The 20,963-nt window shown below is 50.3% G+C and overlaps 1 protein-coding gene and 1 non-coding gene across 2 annotated transcripts in view; one reads left to right on the plus strand and one right to left on the minus strand.

Annotated features, from left to right (window-relative positions):
• Positions 1–20,963, minus strand: part of CACNA1S (calcium voltage-gated channel subunit alpha1 S) — a 65,825-nt gene that overhangs the window by 33,353 nt on the left and 11,509 nt on the right. Inside the window, exons 3-10 of the mRNA XM_060178517.1 lie at positions 11,874–12,013; positions 8,403–8,545; positions 8,092–8,244; positions 6,828–7,033; positions 5,665–5,768; positions 3,005–3,150; positions 2,361–2,442; positions 145–305 (exon numbers count right to left, since the gene is read on the minus strand). Of these exons, the coding sequence (XP_060034500.1) occupies positions 145–305; positions 2,361–2,442; positions 3,005–3,150; positions 5,665–5,768; positions 6,828–7,033; positions 8,092–8,244; positions 8,403–8,545; positions 11,874–12,013 (1,135 nt within the window). The remainder of the gene's footprint in view (positions 1–144; positions 306–2,360; positions 2,443–3,004; positions 3,151–5,664; positions 5,769–6,827; positions 7,034–8,091; positions 8,245–8,402; positions 8,546–11,873; positions 12,014–20,963) is intronic.
• On the plus strand, positions 17,059–17,165 carry LOC132534833 (U6 spliceosomal RNA). Its single transcript, XR_009546520.1, has one exon. It is a non-coding gene; the product is annotated as a U6 spliceosomal RNA (small nuclear RNA).

The raw sequence follows: 20,963 nt of genomic DNA on the forward strand, positions 1-20,963 counted from the left end.
TGACAGTTTGCTGTATGAGAACAGCTTCTGTGCCCGGGTGGCTGGGCACCTAGGCCACTGGCCATCGGTCTGTCTAGTGGCTGTCATGGGGGTGTTCTGCCCACATGCCACCGGCCCCCAGCCAAGCTGCCCTCCTGGCCTCACCTTGAAGGCGGGTCAGCCACAGGGGCTGGTTGTGGTGCTCAGAGGCAAGGGACAGGGTGTTGAGGGCAACAACCAGGATGACCAGCCAGTAGAAAACTCGGGACTTGACCAAGTCGTGGCACTTCCAGCGGAAGATGCGGTTCCACTGCCTCCAGTGTCGGCTAGGGGAAAGAAGGGTGCAGCCTGACTCCCAGCCTGTCTCTGGGGTCCCTTTCAGAGGGACATGGCCACACTCAGTCCCGCCACCCACTGTCCCTTCAAGCCTCAGAGATGCTGAGGGCATGAGCTATGGAACCAGACTGCTTTAATTCTCACCATCCAGTAGTTGTCTTTCACTTCTTATTCCACTTAGCATAAGCCCTGCAGTTTTATCCATTTTCTCCCGAATGACACAATGCTATATTTTCAATGGCTGAGTAGTATTCCATGGAGTACATAGCCTTCAGGAGAACAACTGGACAGCACTTCACAGGTTTAAAGTCTAAACTCCCTCCCAGACAGAATTCCTGCTTCTCAGAAACTTCCTCATGGCCCCCCAAACAGAGAGGGTGAGGACATTAAGGCATAGCCTCGCAGCGGGACATGGTGCCTCTGAAGACTCATAGAGACAAGGTGTGTGTGTGCGTGTGCGTGTGCGTGTGCACACGCGCGCGCACACTGTTAGGAAAAGGGATTATGGATTCACTTTCTGAGGTGGCAGAAGCCAGTCTGAAAAGACTATATTCTGTGTGGTTCCAACTCTTTGGCATTCTGGAAAAAGCAGTACTGTGACTATGATCAAAAGACCGATGACCGTGAGAGGGAGAGCACAGAGGATTTTCAGGACTACGCAAATTCCCTGTTAGCTTGTCACCTGGATAGTGCATCTGTTTTGCTGTGTGGTTCACTCAGGTTCAAGCCTGGCCCCCACCACATTGGAGGGATCTGTGGTGTTGTAGTGTCTTTCTGTCTCTCTCTCTCTCTTTCTATCTGAAAGTCAGCCCAAAGTGCAGAAGGCTCAGTGATGATAAAAGAAAAAAAACACTTTATATGATATTAGAATGAGGGATCCCTGTTCTTAGTGATTTGTCCAAACTCACAGGCTGTGCATAGCCATTTCTGAAGTCTACTCTACACAGAAAATTAGATCTTAACAACACAGGGTGCCTGTATCTAAAGCTGCCCTCATTAAATAACCATAAGATAAGAATATAAGTTACTAGTTAATGTGTAAATCATATTCATGTATTCTAGAGATATTGGCAGAACCTCCTATGTGTTGGATACAGAAGTTAACATGCATAAACCCAGGATGTGAAAAAGGCTAAACAAAAACAAAATAAACCGATGTGTGTCTGTGTGTGTGTGTGTGTCTGTGTGTGTGTGTGTGTGTGTGTGTGTGTGTGTGTGTGTGAGAGAGAGAGAGAGAGAGAGAGAGAGAGAGAGTCAAAAGCAGAGGAAAGGTCTTGCAAGGACACAGATCCAGCTGTTGCCATGGTTACCTCTTTGCAAAGCACAGGAGACCCTCATATTTGCTGTGATATGTTTATGATTCTCTCCTTCCTTCCTTCCTCCCTCCCTCTCTCCTTTTCTTTCTTTCTCTCCCTCCCTCTCTCTCCTCCTAGCCTCTTTCTTTCTTCTTTCTTTCTTTCTTTCTTTCTTTCTTTCTTTCTTTCTTTCTTTCTTTCTCTCTTTCCTCTCCCAGAGCAATGCTCAGCTCTGGCTTCAGGGAGTGCTGGGGATTGAACCTGGGATTTGGAGCCTCAGGTATGAAAGTCCTTTACATAACCATTATGTTGTCTCTCCAACCCCGTTTGCTCTTTCTAAGGCACAACCAAGGATGGATGTGTCAAAGAGATTCTCCAGCCAGCCCAGCACGCCAGCCCTGGACAAAGGCACAGGAGCCAGAGGAGCTGACCCACTGTTACCAGGCTCCTTCCCCTAGCTTGCTTCTTCTGCAGCACACACACTCCTGTGTGCTCTTTCCAGAAGCAATCACACTCCCCTCCCCCCCAATCACATCATGTGGGGAGTAGAGAGAGCAGCTCCTTGTGTGATCCGCCTAGGTAGACTCATGGTTCTTCAGTCACAGGGCTCCCCCCTCAGTGGCTGTCACATGCAGAGTGCTCAGGCCCTCAGGCTGTGCAGTCACTGTGGCCTGGTGCCTTCAGTATCCCCTCACAGCCAGGCCTGCTGCCCCAGGAGTGCAGGGAGCGGATGCACATTCACTTACTCACATGAACTGGATGATCTTGTTCAAGCCCTCGATCTCATACAAGCTCTCCGTGTCTGAGCCGCCTTCGTCCAAAGACAGCTTCCCTGGGGGTGGGGCAGGAGAGATGGGGGTGTTCTGGACTAGGTGCACCCAGGCTGGACACACCTGGGGACATCTGTGACAGTGTGTTCCCAGAAGCAGAAAAGCACCTATTCCGGGGGCAGAGGCCTTGTGTGGGGAGCACAGTGTTTTGATTTAAAGCTACCAAGGGCTGGGGAAATCGCTTAGTGGTTAAGCAAAAGGATTTTCATCCCTGACTCACTAAAGGCCCCAGGTTCAATCCCCAGCATCACCATAAACCAGAGCTGAGTAGTGCTCTGGTAAACAAACAAATGACAATGGAAAGTGATTTCATGCAAGTCCTGTGCTCTACTGCTGAACCACCCACTTGGCCCACAGCACTGGACACTTGGGGAAGAGCCCGAACACAACAGGAGAGCTGCCATCCTTCGTGAAGGCAGATGTCTGTTGAATGGCACCGCCTGCCTGCTCTGTCTCTGTGACCTCCCCAGGTTCAGGAGGATGGTGTGAGGGAGTGCGGAAGGAGGGGCTGTGAGGAGGCAGCTCAGCACAGGAGGGGGGCTGACTGAAGTCCAGCCGCCCAACCTTCTCTCAAGTCCTCCACGTCCATGACCTCTCCCTGTGTGATCCAGCTCATGTAGCCCCGCAGGTCCTCCTCCAGCTGCTGCTTCTCCCGGAGCTTCTGGAAGGTTCCCCTGGACTTGGCCTTCTCCCGCTCCTTGGTGAACTCCCTGAAACAGAACCAGGTGATGTGAGGGGCGTAGAAGGGGTGGGGATGGGCACCACGGTAAGGCTGAGCTATCTCCCTAGTCCAGAGTCTCAGATTCTCCATATTCATGAACACTTTCCGCTCTAGACTTGGTTTCAGATCTGGGTCTCGGGGCCTACAATTCACCTGGCCCTCAAAGAAGTCAGGGGACAACAGCAGGGAGGGGACAGGCCAGGGGCCAGTGAGGGGTGCTCGGACCACCAGGGCAGCCTTGACCACCAAGCAGGACAGAGAAAAAGGGGAAGCCCAGCAGTCTCTGGCTCTGAGGAACTTGGACCTGAGCTCCTGGGGGGCTAGAAGGAGTCAAGGAGCACCCATCAGCACCCCAGGGTGGGCTGGTCCAGGCAGGGCTTCTGATCAAAGGGGTTCCCTCTGGTAATGTCATGAAAACTATGGCTGCCTCCATGGTTTAAGGTAACTAGCACATGGGGAATCACTTACACGAAGATATGGTTACTGAAATAGAAAGGAATCCTGATAAATGTGTACATGTATCCCTTCATTCACTCATTAACCAGCAAGACCCATGGCAGGGCTAATCACCACCACAGTGAAGTGTATGCAGTGCTGTGACATGCACGTCTCCTGGGACAGGCTCACAGGCAGTGCTCACTCTGTGGTGTGCTGTCTGCCTTTCCTGTTACCAAAACACTGAACTTCAGTAAAGCTAACAGAAGATGAAGGTGGACACTTCCTGTCCAATTCCACAGTCTCCTGAATTCTAGCTACAGAGTGTTTGCAGAGAAAGCTCTAGATGGGCTGAAGGTAATGGGGACGGGAGCTGGTGGTCACTTCTGGGCTCTTCTCTGCGGCAGGTATGGATGAACCACAGCAGGGCTGTCCCAGAGAGAAGAGCTCTTGCTAAAAGTGACCATTATGGGGCTGGGTGATGGCACATCCCCTTTGAGCACACACATTACCAGGTGCAAAGACCCAGCCAGGTTCCAGCCCTCGGTTCCCACCCTCAGGGGGGAAAGCTTCACAAGAAGTGAAGCAGTGCTGCAGGTCTCTCCCTCTCTCTCTCTCTCTCTCTCTCTCTCTCTATATATATATATATATATATATATATATATATATATATATATATATCTTCCTCTCTCAATTTTTCTCTGTCCTGTCAAATAAAAAAGAAAAATAGGGTCTGGCGGTGGCACACTAGGTTAAGCACACATAGTACCAAGCACAAAGACCTGCAAGGGATCCTGGTTTGAGCTCCTGGCTCTTCCTCCTGGCAAAGAGGTCACCTCACAAGTGGTGAAGCAGGACTGCGGGTGTCTATCTTATTCTCCCCCTCTCTAACTCCCCTTCCCCTCTCAATTTCTCTCTGTCCTATTCAATAAAACAGAAAAAAACGGCTTCAAGGAACAGTGGATTTATAGTGCCTGCCAGTACTGAGTCCCAACAATAACCCTGGAGGTTAAAAAAAAAAGAAAGGAAGAAAGAAAGAAAAGAAAGAAAGAGGAAAAATGACAACCACCAGTAGCGGCAGATTTGTCATACAACCACCAAGCCCCAGTGATAACCCTGACAGCAATAAAAAATAATAGTGGGGAGTCAGGCTGTAGCGCAGCGGGTTAAGCGCAGGTGGCGTAAAGCACAAAGACTGGCATAAGGATCCCGGTTCGAACCCCGGCTCCCCACCTGCAGGGGAGTCGCTTCACAGGTGGTGAAGCAGGTCTGCAGGTGTCTATCTTTCTCTCCTCCTCTCTGTCTTCCCCTCCTCTCTCCATTTCTCTCTGTCCTATCCAACAACAATAACAACTACAACAATAAAACAACAAGGGCAACAAAAGGGAATAAATAAATAAAATAAATAAAAAAATAATAGTGACCATTAGTACATAGCACTTACTACATACTGAACTCTGTTCTAAGTACTTCATATGGATGAACTCACCTATGCCTTCCAATGACCCCTATTTGACAGGTGTGGGCAGGCATGGAGGCACAGAGAAGCTAGGCGGTTAGGTCAAAGTCACACAGCTGCTAAGCAGTGGAGCCAGGATTAGAACCTGGGCAGCAGTGTAGGCCCAGAGTCCATCTTTAACCTGACAGTAGTGCAGAGTTAGAACCAAGTGTCAGCTCTGTGCTTCCAGGGACAGGAGGTCTGGACCTGAGGGTCCCTCAGAGTGCAGGGAGCGGACAGTAAGATAAAGGGGGCTAGGAAGAGGCTTGGCAGTGAGAGAGGAAGAGAATAGCAAAGCCTCCTGCCTGCATCTTAGGAGTGAGACAGAGAGACAGTGAAGAGTGCTGCTGCACCGTGTACGGCCCTCATGGGTCTTGTTTTGTGCTCTCATGGGGTGCGGGGAGCTGCAAGGTGGCACCAGGCTGCTGGGCCTGCTCTCTGCCAACTGTCTGCACCTGGGGGCTCCTCTGTGCTAGCTAGGGAGTGTGCTGTGGGGACTCAGGGACACAGGGATTCAGGGGCGAGGAGAAGCTTCCTGCTCCCATCCCAGCTGCTGGGGAACTGCCTTACCCGCTCAGGACGCCCAACACCAGGTTGAGGATGAAGAAAGACCCCAGCAGGATGAGGGTGACAAAGTAGATCCAGGGCCACTCATTCCCGATGGCATCGTTGACCTGGTCCAGAGTGAGGTGTGAGTTCCATCCCCTGATGTGAGGACTGGGGTGTCCATCCTTGGTCTGTCTGCTCACATTCCACCCCACCCCACGGGACAGGAGAGGGGCCATCTGGGCCCACCGGGGGAACTTTCTCTAGCCAGAGCTTGAAGGCCCTCCAAAGTGCCCTGCTGCCTGTCCAGCAAGAAGGGCCCCTCCTCCCTGCACCCCCAGTTTAGCTCCCCATGGACAAGGGTATCTATCAGCTAGTTTAGCTTTTTTTTTTTAATTGCCACCCAGATCATTGCTGAGGTTTCTTTTTCTTTTTTTTTCCCTTTTGTTGCCCTTGTTGTTTATCATCATCATTGTTGTTATGGTTGTTGTTATTGCTGTCGTTGTTGGATAGGACAGAAAGAAATGGAGAGAGGAGGGGAAGACAGAGAGGGGGAGAGAAAGATAGACACCTGTAGACCTGCTTCACCACCTGTGAAGTGACACCCCCCACACAGGTGGGGAGCCGGGGGCTCGAACCAGGACCCTGATGCCGGTCTGTGCTCTTTTTTTTTCTTTCTATTTTATTTGACAGGACAGAGAAATTGAGAGGAAAGGAGGAGACAGAGAGGGAGAGACAAAGCTAGACATCTACAGACCTTTACCACTCCCCCCAAAGAAAACTTAGCTAGAATCCATCATCAACTGGGAGCTGGCACTGTTGTAACTCAGTGAATCCTCCCACTAATGATCCAAATGCTTAGGATGTGGGCAGTGTGCTGTGTGTTGTTGAAGATGAGGGCACCTTGATCTGAGGACATCCGTCTGGGAGAATGATCTTCCCCAGGGCTGAGAAGACATCCAGGATGAGGCCATCACCCCCCAGAGGGTCTGAGGAGGACTTACTGCAGTGCGACTGGTGAGGAGCGGAGCCCAGACCTGGGAGCTCTTGCTTTGGGGACCACCCTGGGAGAGCCAGGACCCGCAGCAGGGGACAGGAGAGGCCCGAGGGCCGTGCACCCTGTGCAGGTTTGCAGGGAGGGGTCAGAGGGATGAGAGAAGGTTCTGGAAGTCGGGATGGGGACCCACCCAGTAGAGCACATCGGTCCATCCCTCCATGGTGATGCACTGGTACACGGTGAGCATGGAGAAGCCAAAGTTGTCAAAGTGGGTGATGCCGTGGTTGGGGCCCGGCCAGCCGCCCCGACACTCGCTGCCGTTGATGGTGCAGGGGCGCCCCGAGCCGGTGCGGGCACAGGGTGATGGCTTCTCATTCTCCACTGTGGCCACGATGTCTGCAGGGTAGTGGGAGCAGACAGGACGAGTACGGTGGCAGGGTGTGGGTGACAGCAGGAGAAAAAGGGCTCTCAGCAGCAGTAACTCACTAGGTGGGTTGCCTGCCTTGCAATGTAGTCGGCCAGGCTCAAGCCCCAGCACCACATGGCAGATGCCACAGTGTTGGGGCTGTGGCATGTCTCTCTGTCTTAGTGCAAAAGTGGCTGGGAGTGCTGGAATTGTAGATGTGTGAGACCTCAGCTCATCAATAACAATAATAATAATAATTTAACAAAATAAAATTAGAATACAACTAGCAATGCAAGGATGATTCTGCAGAGTGTATGCTGTAAAGTATATTGGTTTATTACTGCTCTTTTAAAAAGAATTAATATTAGGCAATTTTCTTTTTCTTTATTATTTACTTTTTTTTTTCCTCCTCCAGGGTTATTGCTGGGCTCGGTGCCTGCACCATGAATCCACCGCTCCTGGAGGCCATTTTTCCCCCCTTTTGTTGCCCTTGTTGTAGCTTTGTTGTGGTTATTATTATTGCCCTTGTTGACGCAATTCGTTGTTGGATAGGACAGAGAGAAATGGAGAGAGGAGGGGAAGACAGAGAAGGGGAGAGAAAGATAGACACCTGCAGACCTGCTTCACCGCCTGTGAAGCGACTCCCCTGCAGGTGGGGAGCCGGGGGCTCGAACCGGGATCCTTACGCCGGTCCCTGCGCTTTGCGCCACATGCACTTAACCCACTGCGCCACCGCCCGACCCCCTTATTATTTACTTTTTATCCTTTCTTTTTTAAACTTTAAAATTAAAAAAATATATATTTATTTATTTATTGGATAGAGACAGCCAGAAATCAAGAGGGAAAGGGAGACAGTGAGAGAGACGGGGATACCTGCAGCCCTGCTTCACCACTTGTGAAGCTTCCCACCTGCAAGTGGGGGCCAGGGACTTGAACCTGGCACCTTGTGCACTGTAATGTGTGCACTGTAATGTGTGTACTTAACCAGGTGAGCCACCACCTGGCCCCTATATTAGGCAATTTTCTTCCCATCCCCCCAGGAGCTGACCTGTCCCGATGAAGTAGCAGGTCTTGTGCATCTTGCCCTTGAAGAGCTCCAGTCCGATGATGGCATAGATGATGACCATGAAGAGGACCAGCAGGGCGATGTGGAACAGGGGCAGTATGGCCTTGAAGATGGAGTTGAGGACCACCTGCAGGCCTGCATCAGCGGGGGGGGGGGTGGGGTCAGCTCCCCGCTTGGGCTCATAGCCCTCCCTCTCTGGGGACACTCCACCCTCTGGGGACACTCCACCCAGAACCGGGGAGGGGACAGGCTGAGGCAGGAGGAAGGGGGTCCACAGAGGCCCTGCCACCCACTGGGCACCCCCGACACCAGGCGGAGGGGTCTGAGCACGCGGAAGGCTCTCAGGGCCTTGACGTCCAGGCCGGCGCCTTTGCTGCTCATCGGGGCTGTGTTGGTCTGGATGATGTTCACCTGCTCCAGAATCACCGTGAAGACCCTGCAGGAGGACAGCAAGACAGGTGGAGCTCAGAGAGGCTGTGGTCCTGGGGGGCTGAGACACAGCTTCCCACCATGCTCTGGGCACCCACCTGCTCGGTGGCAGGACACAGGGAAGAGAGAGAAGGAAAATAGGGTGTGTGAACACCTGGCTCATAATTTGGGAAGAGTTTTTTTGTTTGTTTTGTTTCTGGAAAGTTTTATTAGGATGGATTCTGAAGCCAAGTTCAGGTTCAGTGGAAAGAGCATCAGAGAGGGGTCCAGGGAGTAGTTAACCCAGTTCATTGGGTTAAGTGCACATAGTGTTAGTTGCAAGGGCCGGTGCTAGGATCCTGGTTCGAGCCCTTGACTCCCCACCTGCGGGGGGGGGGGTGTCACTTCACAAGCAGTGAAGCATGTCTTCAGGTGTCTATCTCTCCCCCTTTCTGTCTTCCCCTCCTCTCTTTATTTCTTTTTGTCCTATCCAACCTCAACAACAGTAGCAGCAGCAGCAGCAACAATAATAATCTTCATTGTTGTTGCTACAACAATGAAGAAAATATGGCTGCTAAGAGCAGTGGATTCGTAGTGCAGGCACCAAGCCCCAGCGATAACCCTGGAGGCAAAAAGAAAAAGAAAGAGCATAGGAGAAGTGTGGTAAGAAGGAACCATCTTGATGGAAATTGGTGCCATCATTTTGGAAATGGAAGAGTGTGGACTTCTCATGATAAGCAAACAAAAGGGGGAAAAAACAGTTACTACATGATCCAGCAATCTCACTCCTAAGTATTTATTCAAATCATATGAAAATGTTAACACAAAACGTTATACCCATCCTGGCATTTATCCCAGCGTCATTTACAATAGTTAAAAAATGGACACAATCAAAGTGTCTATTGATAGGTGACTGGATAAAGAAAAACATAGTGGGGCTGGGTGGTGGCACACTTGATTGAGTGCACATGCTACTATGAGGAGGGACCTGAGCTCGAGCTCAAAATTCTTTTACCCAACTGCAGGGCAGCAGCTTCATGAGCAGTCAAGTTGTGGTGTAGGTGTCTGTCTGTTCCTCTTTATCTTCCCCATCCCTCTCAATTTCTATCTGTCATATCAGTGACATAAAAAGAAAGAAAACAAAAGTGAATAATGACAGCTGGGAATGGGGGGTTTGTAGTTCATAGTGCCAGTACTAAGTCCCAGTAACCACCCTGTTGGCAGCAAAAATGATAATGATAATTAAAAAAGAAAGAGAAGAAAAAAAAGAATGTGTGGTATGTTTATACAGTCGATTAGTAGTTAGTGGTTAAGATGAAATTTTACTATTCGAGACGAAAGGAGAAAGAACTGGAAAGGACTGTATGAAGCACAACCCCCCCCCCCCAACACAGGGCTCTTTTAATTCTCTCTCCTGCCTTCCTCCTCTTCCTTGATCAGTGTACTCGTATGTCCATTACCCATCGAAGCTCACCTCAAGCCCACTGTCTGCTGGCTCCGGGCACACTGCTGAGTGAAACAGTGACCCTGGGGCTCATGTCTTCTGACACCTTTGTCCTCAGACCCATGTGTGGGCCTCCAGCCTGAGCAGCTCATGAAGATAGAGCCTGATTTCATGGCATCCTTGTCACTAATTGATTGTGCCCACATTTTAACTATTGTAAATAATGCTGTAACAAATGCTGAGGTGGGTATAATATTTTATGTTAATATTTTTATGTGATTTAAATAAATACCCAAAAGTGAGACAGATAGCTGGATCATATGGCAGCTCTTTTATTGACAGAGCCTGATTCACGGCTTCTCATGCCCAAAGCAGAGCTGAGGGATTAGTGGATGTCAAATTTAATGCTGCATGTATTGAGTAGTTAAACTGAGGGTTTCTGGAGCCAAGATTGCCGAGGTCTGAATCCCAGCACGGCCAGTGGCTAAGTGGTGTGACCAGGCCACTTGACCTCTCTGAGCCTGAGCTTGCTTAAGCGAACAGAAGAGGGCTGTTAGTCAGATGAGATGAGATGCTGATATGTTACATGTGAAGCTTGTCACAAGTGTTTATTAAGTCCTGCCATTATCATGAGTTAATGGTTGTTATTCCAGCTTTTGTTATAGGCTGAACTATGTCTCCTGTCCCCTCCCCCCATTCAGACACTAGGTTCTTCTAACCCTTAGTGCCCCAGAATGTGGCTGAATTTGGGCACAGGGTATGTTTTTATTTATATAATTTGTTCTTTCTTTTTTTTTTTTTTGATTACCACCAAGGATATTGCTGGGGCTTGGTGCCAGCATTATGAATCCACCACCCCTGGTGATCATTTTTTCCTTTTTTCCCCCTAATTTTTATTAGCTAGGACAGAGAGAATTGATAATAGGGAGACAGAGAGAGGGAAAGAAAGACAGACACTTGCAGATTTGTTTCATGGCTTGCAGGTGGGCAGCAGGGGCTGGAACCCGGGTCCTTGTGCCTGGTAATAAGTCTTGTGCTTGGTAATATCTGCACTTAATCTGTGCCACTGCCCCTCCTCTAATATATTCCTTTAAAAAACATTTTATTGGGAGTTGGGTGGTAGCGCAGTGGGTTAAGTGCATGTGGCGCAAAGCACAAGGACCGGAGTAAGGATCCCGGTTCAAGCCCCCGGCTCCCCACCAGCAGGGGAGTCACTTCACAGGCGGTGAAGCAGGTAGGCAGGTGTCTTTCTCTCCTCCTCTCTATCTTCCCCTCCTCTCTCCATTTCTCTCTGTCCTATCCAACAATGACAATATCAATAACAACAACAAAAACGACAACAGTAAAAACAACAAGGGCAACAATAAATAAATAAATATAAAAAACATTTTATTTATATATTGGATAAAGATAGAGATAAATTGAGAGGGGGAAGGAGACAGAGAAGGAGAGAAAGAGAGAGGGTGGAGGGAGAGAGACACCTGCAGCCCTGCTTCACCACTTGTGAATGTTTCCCCTGCAGGTGGGGACGGGGGACTTGGAACCCAGCTCCCTGAGCCTAGCAGCATGTGCACTTTATCAGGTGTGCTACCACTTGGATCTGAGCACAAGGTCTTTAATGGGCAGATTAAGTTAAATGAGACTGTTAGGAGGGTCCTGATCCACCTCACTGGGGTCTTTAGGGGAAGAGGAATTTTGGACTCACAATGAGACCCCAGAGGTGCATGTACAGGAGGAAGGGCCAGGTAGCATCACAGTGAGAAGACCGGGGAGGGAGCCCTCAGGAGCCACCAAGCCTCAAGATAGTCTTTCTGACTCCAAATCACGAGGAAAAGGAACTTCTACTGTCTAAACTACCAGCCCTCAAAATGTCATAATGGCTCACTCTGGGCTCCCCAATTTCAGGCCTCACCCCAGGAAGACAATGATGAAATCCAGCACATTCCAGCCACTGCGCAGGTAAGCGTCTGGGTGGAACAGGAAGCCGTAGGCGATGATCTTCATGGCGGCTTCAATGGAGAAAACGATGAGGAAGAAATACTCCAGTTTCTCCTGTGGGAGCAGGTACAGTTACATCAGCCCTCCTTGCGTCTCCAGTCCTCTCCCCCTCCGGCACACTGCTCTGGCCCTGCCCCAGGACCTTTGCACCTGTAGCACTGTTCGCTCTACCCGGCCCCAGCTGCCAGCTCCTCGCTGTCTGCAGGGCCTTGCTCTGAAATTACCTCACACTCAGACTTTCCCCAGCAACTCAGTACAATTCAGGTCACTCCAGCTTTTGATGCTTCTCATTCCCCATTTATTCTCATCTTCTTAGCACTTTGCCCTGGCTAAAAATACTGTGTGTATTTTTATCGTGTTCACTTTTGAGCTATTAGAATATGGCTCCATGGAGCATGGGGAACTTCTGTTCTTTTTTCTTTCATGGCTTGATTTGCAGACCTAGGACTGGGTGAAGACAGGGCTGGACTTAGCAGGCCCCAGGGTAAAGGGTATGGGTGGCTGCAGGCTGGGGTGCCTGTCTTCTCTCACTGCTCCGAGGCTTGGGGACAGGAGGTAGGGGCAGTGTTCTCAGAACTCCTTCCTGCCTGGTTAGCATCTTGCCCTTAATTCACTTCTCTGTGACTCCCCTGCCTGCCCCAGCTGTCTACACAGGCAGGAAGTCACTTCAGTCTGGCACAAGCTCTGTGACAAGGGTGTGGGCCAAGGGGTACACTGTGTACTCAGGTGAGATGGGGGTTCCACTCAGTCCCACTTTGCGGGCCTTGCTGTCTCCCCAGGTCCTTCCTCTGTCACCCCATCCTTTCTGGCACACCCTCCTTGGCACTGACACCCTTTACCCTCTGTTCCAAGAGAGATTAGTGCTCACTGAGAAGTGAGCGCTTTCAGAGGGACTCTGGGCTGAAACTGCTCTCCCTGCTGCCATGGAACCTGGGCTTGGTGACCCCCAAGAGCTACACACACACACACACACACACACACACACACACACACACACACATACCACACACACACACACACACACACACACACACACACACCACAACACACCACACCACACCAGGCCAGACCACCACATTGCACAAGTCCAGAAGGTAGATTTGAACTGCACGGAGCCTCTTCCACACAGAAGTGTCCTTGAATAGGTGGTGTATCATACAGCACCACTAAGTATAGCACAGTGCTGTGCCTGTGTATTCTTTACTGTGGGCTGCCCTTCTCTCCCACTTACTTTATTGGGAGAACACAGTCTATGGCACATAGGTTAGACAAAGCAAATCACTAACTGTGTTGTAGGCTAGGCCTCAAAGTAAGAGCAGACTCATGAACTAAGCAGCTTACATTTGAGCAAATAAGGACTGAGGAAGTAGCTCAGCTGGACAGTGCATTGCTTTGCCATGTGTGTGACTCAGGTTCGAGTCCAGCCCCTTATGCACTAAAGGAAGCTTTGGTGCTGTGGTCTTTTTTCTCTCTCCATCTCTCTCTGTCTCTCTCTCCTTCTCTGTCTCTAACTAAAAAATAAACTAAAAACAGAAAGATTGGGGGTAGGGTGGGCAGGGAGAATTGGTGCTGTGCTGGAAATAGCACCCCAAACCTCACCTTGTTCCTACTGACAGAATTTGGCTGGTGGCCCCTGAGCAGTAAGGGGGAGGGGCTCTGTGTCTCACAGTCCAGCCCCCCCATGACCACTGGTCACTCGTGGCACCCCAGACTAGCAGCCCCGAGGTGGGCCTCTCTCCTGGGCTGGGTATAGCTCACATTATGGAATCACTGCTTCTATTCTTTGGTAGGGCTGGGCTGGGGAACCCATCACCCAGTTAGTGATTTTTCTTTTTTTTTTTTTTTTGCCTCTAGGGTTGTCACTGGGATTCAGTGCTTACACTACCAATCCATTGCTCCTGGAGGTCGTTTTTCCCATTTTGTTGTCCTCATTGTTGTTATTATTGCCATTACTATTGCTGCTGAGATGGATAGAACAGAGAGAAATGGAGAGGGGAGGGGGAGACAAAGAGGGGTAGAGAAAGATAGACCTGTAGACCTGCTTCACCGCTTATGAAGTGACCCCCCCCCCTGCAGGTGGGGAGCTGGGGGTTTGAACCGGGATCTTTACACCAGTCCCTGCGCTTTGCGCCATGTGTACTTAATCTGCTGCGCTACGGCCTGCCCCTCCCCCGCCCCATTTGTGATTTGGGAGAGAATTTACCTTGATTTCCACGTGGGGATGGCAAGAGCAAGACCTCCACATGACAAGCTAATGGGCATGTGGTCCCAGAATCCCCAACTTGCTTTACTACCTCTTTTTGACAGAAAGGGAAACCAAGGCATAATGGACTAAATCTGCCTAGTCACCCCTAACTCCTCCTGCAGTCTGTAACCCCGAAATCTTTTCCTCTCAAAACATGAGTTTCTCAGTGGGACCTGCACCTAACCTTTCTCCAGGATAAGGTCCTAGAGGACCTGGGGCAGCCAAGGAGGGATGGGGTGGGTAGCTCATTGGGCTGCCGAGAATGGGAATCGGGCACTCCGATATTGCAGTGACCTAGGAAGGAAAATGAAGTCCTCAGCATTCACACTTTCTGCTGCTGTATCCCAGAGTATAGACAGGAGACTCAGGATCCAGGGGAGGGAGAACAGGGCCCAAAATAGCTGCACCATCACAGGCTGGGTGTTGGCCACGTGCCCTGGAGGGCTGCCCACACTTGCTGCTGTCTGTCCTGAGAGCCACTGAGGCCTGGGATGGGGTCACACAGACTCTGTGGACCGTTAGCTCCAAGGCCCGTCTCTCCTCACATGGGGCCCAGTTGGTGCTAAGTTCCTGCGGTGAAAAGTTGCCCATGGAACCCTGAGTGTGCTTAGTGCCTGGGTCTACCACCAGGAGAAGATGCCACTCCATGCCATGAGAATCATGTCACCTGGGAGTCGGGCTGTAGCACAGCGGGTTAAACGCATGTGGCGTAAAGCACAAGGACCGGCATAAGGATCCTGGTTCGAGCCCCCGGCTCCCCACCTGCAGGGGAGTTTCTTCACAGGCAGTGAAGCAGGTCTGCAGGTGTCTATCTTTCTCTCCCCTTCTCTGTCTTCCCCTCCTCTCTCCATTTCTCTTTGTCTTATCCAACAACAATGACATCAATAGCAACAACAATAATAACTACAATAACAGTAAAACAAAGGCAACAAAAGGAAAAATAAATAATTTTTTAAAAACCCATGTCACGGGAGTCGGGCTGTAGCGCAGCGGGTTAAGCGCAGGTGGCGCAAAGCACAAGGACCGGCATAAGGATCCCGGTTCGAACCCCGGCTCCCCACCTGCAGGGGAGTCGCTTCACAGGCAGTGAAGCAGGTCTGCAGGTGTCTATCTTTCTCTCCCCCTCTCTGTCTTCCCCTCCTCTCTCCGTTTCTCTCTGTCCTATCCAACAATGACGACAACAACAATAATAACTACAACAATAAAACAACAAGGGCAACAAAAGGGAATAAATAAATAAAATAAAATATTAAAAAAAAAAAACCCATGTCATCCATGTCACATGGGGCTGGCCCTGTGACTCCTACAGCCTGAACTCAGTTCACAGAGGAATGGAGGACATTCACCCAACAAATATTTGTTAAACATTGGACTGGGTGTGCTGGGTTAGGCCAGGCCATCTCTGGGCTAGGCCAGGCCATCTCAAGTGCAAAGTCACCAGCCTCCCCTGTGATACCCCAGCTTCCTTAGCACCCCCTGAAGAGCTGGAAAGCAGAGGTTGGAGGGGCAGCTGGGAAGTGGCACAGGGACCTCACCAGCTCTGTCTCTTTTAACATGTACCCAGCCAGGTCTCTGTAAACCTCAGCCTCCTCTTTCCTGAGGGGACGATAGCTGCCTACAAGTGTCACCCTGAGGATTGAATGGCATCGGGGTGGTAGTGGTGGTGGGATGTCTGCCACAGGCTGGTGCATTCTAAGTACACAGGGGCTCTCAGCTGTGCTTGGTAGAAATCTGGGTCTGCTGTGGAGGGCTGCTTGCTGGCTGTTGGTGTCTGTTGTGTTCTACTAGTTTCTGTTGTGTTCTATTGGTTCCTGTTGGTGTCGGCTGTGTTCCGTTGGTTTCTGTTCTATTGATGTCTGTCTGTTCTATTGGTCTTTATTACTGTCTGGTGTATTCTACTGGTCTCTATTTGTGTCTGTTGTATTTTATTGGTTTCTGTTCTATTTTCTGTTGTGTTCCACTGGTTTCTGTTCTGTTCTATTTTCTCTGTGGAGTTTTAGTGGTTTCTGTTTTGTGCTGGTGGTTTGCACAGGGCTGTCTTTGGAACTCACACCTATGGGCAGTTCACAGGATTTGGTTATATTCTACCTTAAACCTAATATTTTCAGACTTGAAGTTCTTCTTCCCTTGTTCCCAGTCTTCCTTATGTGTCCCTATCTGTAAGCCAATGACATGCGTTGTGCCAGCTGGAAACCCAGCGTCTTTCCAGATTCTTCCAGTTCTCTCCTGGGCCCACCACCCACCACATCCAGCCCTTTCTACTTTTGAATCCATCCTCATCAGCCTGGTCACAGAAGTGCCTTTGCTTGCTCTCCCATATCTGTGGACCCTGCTGCCCTCTGAGCCTGCCGGGTCCCCTCATTCTGTAGACCTGACCACTTACTCACCTGTGATTCTTCAATGGCTCTGCAAGAGACTCACCAGGTACCTCCAATAGCATGGAAGGCCCCCCAAGCCCCCTAATCCCCTGGTCTCCTGATGACCTGCTGGCTACCCCACAGTCCTATCCTTCCTGCTTGTCCTCACAGAGGCCTCTTTGCCTGGAGTGCTCCCAAGGGTCTGTCACCCCAGCAGACAGCAGACCTCTCATCTGGGAAAAGCCAACCCTGCCAGGGAGAATACATTCGGTGTGTCCTCGCTGTCCCAGACACTATGCCACTCTTGACTGCCTCCCACCAAACCGTGGCCTCCTGGAACCCATGGCCTCTCCGTGTGGACAGCTAACTATGGGCAGTGTTTCTCCATCAGCAGTAGCTCTTGGGTTCGAGGACAAGTGGCATCTCTTAGGAAGGCTTCTCAGAGACACAGTCTCCCCCACCCCGTGTGTGTGTGGTTGGAAATGACCCCCAGTTCAGTGCTCACTTTGGCAGCACATATACTAAAATTGGAATGATACAGAGAAGATTAGCATGGCCCTTGCACAAGGATGACATGCAAATTCATGAAGCATTCCACATTAAAAAAAAAAAAAGACCCCCCAGTCTGCACTGGGACTCTGGTTCTTTTCCTGGGAGTACATATTCCCTCACACCCAATTGAGAAAATTTCTGGCTCAGGCCATTTGCTCTCATGTCCCTCTGCTGGAATGATCTTTCTACCATCCATCACTGACTTCTTCCCTTTGGATCCCAGCTCTAAGGTTACCCTATCACCAGGGCCATCTGTCCCCTCTCCTCACCTCCCACTATCCAACTTCTCACTCTGTTGTATATTTCTTTTCAGCAACCCCTGCCACTTGGCATGCTACTTGTCTTCCATCTTACTACCTCTCCATATATGAATATAAGGTGAGGACAAGGTCTTTGATTTGTTCTCTGCTGGGCCACCTCCACCTAGAACATGCCTGCCACATCAGAGTTTGTGAGGGAATGAATGAACTTGCGCCCCAGAGAACTGCTAGTGGAGGTGTGGGCTGGAGACCAGGAATGATGCAGAGGTTGAAACAAAGCATTTGAAATTGTGAGAGCAGAGGCCAGGCAGTGGTGCATCTGGTAAAGTGCACACATTACGGTGCATAGGACCTGGGTTCAAGCCCTGGCCCCCACCTGCAGGTGGAAAGCTTCACAACTGATGTGAAGCTCTATCACTCCCTTCCTTCTAAAGTTCTGTCTCTAGCCAAAATAAATAAACAAGTGGAATTATTAGTGCAACTTGCTGTGACTACCAAGCTTGTGGGGTGGGCATGTGGCGGGAGGGTACGTCTCAGAGTCACATGGTAAGCCCACATAGCACCAGTGTAGTGGCCCTGTGTCCTAGAACCATCTATCAGGCCATAGTGACTAGAAATCCAACACAGTGGGAGTCAGGTGGTAGTGCAGCGGGTTAAGCGCACATGGCGCAAAGCACAGGGACCGGCGTAAGGATCCCGGTTTGAACCCCCGGCTCCCCACCTGCAGGGGAGTCCCTTCACAAGCGGTGAAACATGTCTGCAGGTGTCTATCTTTCTCTCCCCTTCTCTGTCTTCCCCTCCTCTCTCCATTTCTTGCTGTCTTATCTAACAACAATGACATCAATAACAACAATAAAACAAGGGCAACAAAAGGGAATAAATAAATAAATAAATATTAAAAAAAGAGAAAAAAATCCAACATAGCAAACTGGTCTTTCTGTGAAGATTGTCTGAGAAGCCCTGCTCCAAAGCACACAGCTGGCACACAGTAGATGCTCAAGAAATGTTTGCTGAATGAATAAATGAAACTGGGTCATCTTTATTCCAGCATACAAAGGCAGGTCAGGATACTGTGATTTCCTTTGTAATTCTTTGCTTTCTTTAAAAATTTTTTCTTATATTTTATTTCTTATATTTCTTATATTTTATAGCAAAATTGAGAGGAAAGGAAAAGATAGAGGGGGAGAAAGAAAGAGACATCTACAGCTCCGTTCCACCACTCATGAGTCTTTGCACCTGCAGGTGGGGACCGGGGGCTCGAACTTAGGTCCTTGCACATGGTAATGTGTGCACTCAACCAAGTGCACTACTTCCTGGCCCCTGGAATATAATGATTTTATAATAAAAAGACACATGTTCGGCCTTTGTCCTGATTCTAGCAAAGTAGCCCTTGGCACTGTCTGAGTGGAGAGAGCTAGACTGACACCTTTTGTTAGTTAATGAGGTGACTTTTGGAATGCCCCATGAATTCCCAAAAGGGTGGGGTTCAGAGAGCTTCTGGGTTGGTGGACATGCAGAGATGTGAGGAGAATGGCGCCTACGTATCCTGAGACTCCAAGGCCTCTCAGTCTTCCCCCACACCTTGCACTGTGCCTGGGTCTCTTCCGCCTGGCTGATCCTGAGCTGTAGCCTTTTATACTAAACTGGTGAGCTGGCAAGTGAAAGTTTTCTGAGTCCTGTTAGCCTCTCTAGCACATTAACAGGGAGTCCAGAGCCGAGCTGGACTTGTACCTAAACATGGTCGCTCCTGAGGAGGGATGTGGGAGCCTGGAGCAGGGAGGCAGGGAGGCCTCCACCTCCTGGGCTCAGGGAGGACCTCTGCCTGGCTCTGCCAGCTCAGAGCTCTGCCACCAGCTTTGGTAACAAGGGCTTTTGTCACCAAACATGCCTTGTCTCTCCACAGCTCCCTAGGGCCATGCTGCTGACTCGCAGGCCTTGCCCAGCTCAGGGGAGACACTGGAGTAGAGTCCCCCTGCACGTCCAAAGTCCTGGGCTGTGGAGTGCAGGTTTTAGACATGTTTCTCCCCTCAGCCAACTCTCTGACCTGGCCTGACTTTGTGCGAAGGTGGTGGGGGTTGGGTGAGCTGGTGGGCTCCCCCCAGGGGACCTGCCTCAGTCCCGTTTTGTGAAGTCATGGAGGAAACTGTCATTGCACCCTCTTCCCCACAGCCCTGCCCCATGCACTGCAGTTGCCAGGAAAGCAGGACCCCAGATCTAGAGAGTGCACAGGACGAACCAGAAGAGGAGCCAGAGCAGTTGAGGGGCTCCCTCGGAAGGGGACCTGCCTCACACACCTGCCCCATCCCCAGCACCGCAGCCTCCTTCCTGAGGGTGAGGCACTGTGGCCTCTAGGTAGGTGTGTGTGTGTGTGTGTGTGTGTGTGTGTGTGTGTGTGTGTGTGTGTGTGTGTGTGTGTGTGGCAGGGGGTGGGGAGGGAGTGGGAAAAAATTGAGAAAGATAGGAGGGGAAAGGGGAAAGTGGCCAACAGAAATGATGGAGCTGTGCAGGTAGACCTGGCTGTCACCTGTGTTTCTGGATCTTCAAGAATTAAGGTGTCATAGGAAGACAACATTGCCCAGAATCCCAGCTACCAAACAACTCGGAGAGGGGAAAGTCCCTCAAAAGAAGAATGCAAAGCAAGTCACTGGACAGGAGAGGAACCTGGAGTGTGCCCTTGAACTTGGGGCCATAAACACTAGGAGACAAGACCCTTAACAGAGGGACAAATGTGTGTGTGTGTGTGGGGACTCATTTCCTTTCTCTTTTTCTTTTTTATTTACATATATATATATATATATATATATATATATATATATATATATGTCTTATAGAGACAGAGAGGCAGAGAAAGAGCAGCAAACATCCTTCAATGCAGTGGGGGCTGCGCTCAAACCTGGGTCTCACATGGCAAAGCAGTGCACTATCCAAGTGAGCTATTTGGCAGGTCTGAGACCCCTTTGTTGTTAACTTTTGGCCATTTTTTCTCATTTTTGTTGCCCTTGTTGTTTATTGTTATTATTATTATTCTCACTGCTGTCATTGCTGTTGGATAGGACAGAGAGAAATGGAGAGAGGAGGGGACTACAGAGAGGGGAAGAGAAAGATAGACACCTGCCGACCTGCTTCACCACCTGTGAAGCAACTCCCCTGCAGGTGGGGAGCCGGGGGCTCGAACTGGGATCCTTCAGCCAGTCCTTACGCTTCACTCCATGTGCGCTTAACCCGCTGTGCTACCACCCAGCCCCTTGTTGTTAACTCTCTAGTGAACTTTGCTTCAAGGAGCCAAAGAGCCTTTGGCAGAGGGTAAGGGATCCCAGGTGCTGGGTGGGATCTGAGGCTGGGGTGTGGGGCCAGTATGGGGGTCCTCCTCCACCGCTCACTCTCAGACCCCAGAACAAGTGCCTGCAACAAGCTGGCATTGACTGCTGCCACAGCACACCTCCACACAGCCAGAAGTTCCTCCCCACTCAAACCTTTCCTTGCCCCCCCCCCCCCGGACATACAAAGAGCAAGCCTCCTGACCCTGGGGGTCTGGGGCTGTACACCCAGCATTTGCTTTGTGAAGGCTGGGTCACCCTGTGGGAAGGGGA

Source organism: Erinaceus europaeus, chromosome 19 (genome assembly GCF_950295315.1).
Source record: "Erinaceus europaeus chromosome 19, mEriEur2.1, whole genome shotgun sequence".
In the NCBI taxonomy this organism is placed as follows: Eukaryota; Metazoa; Chordata; class Mammalia; order Eulipotyphla; family Erinaceidae; genus Erinaceus; species Erinaceus europaeus.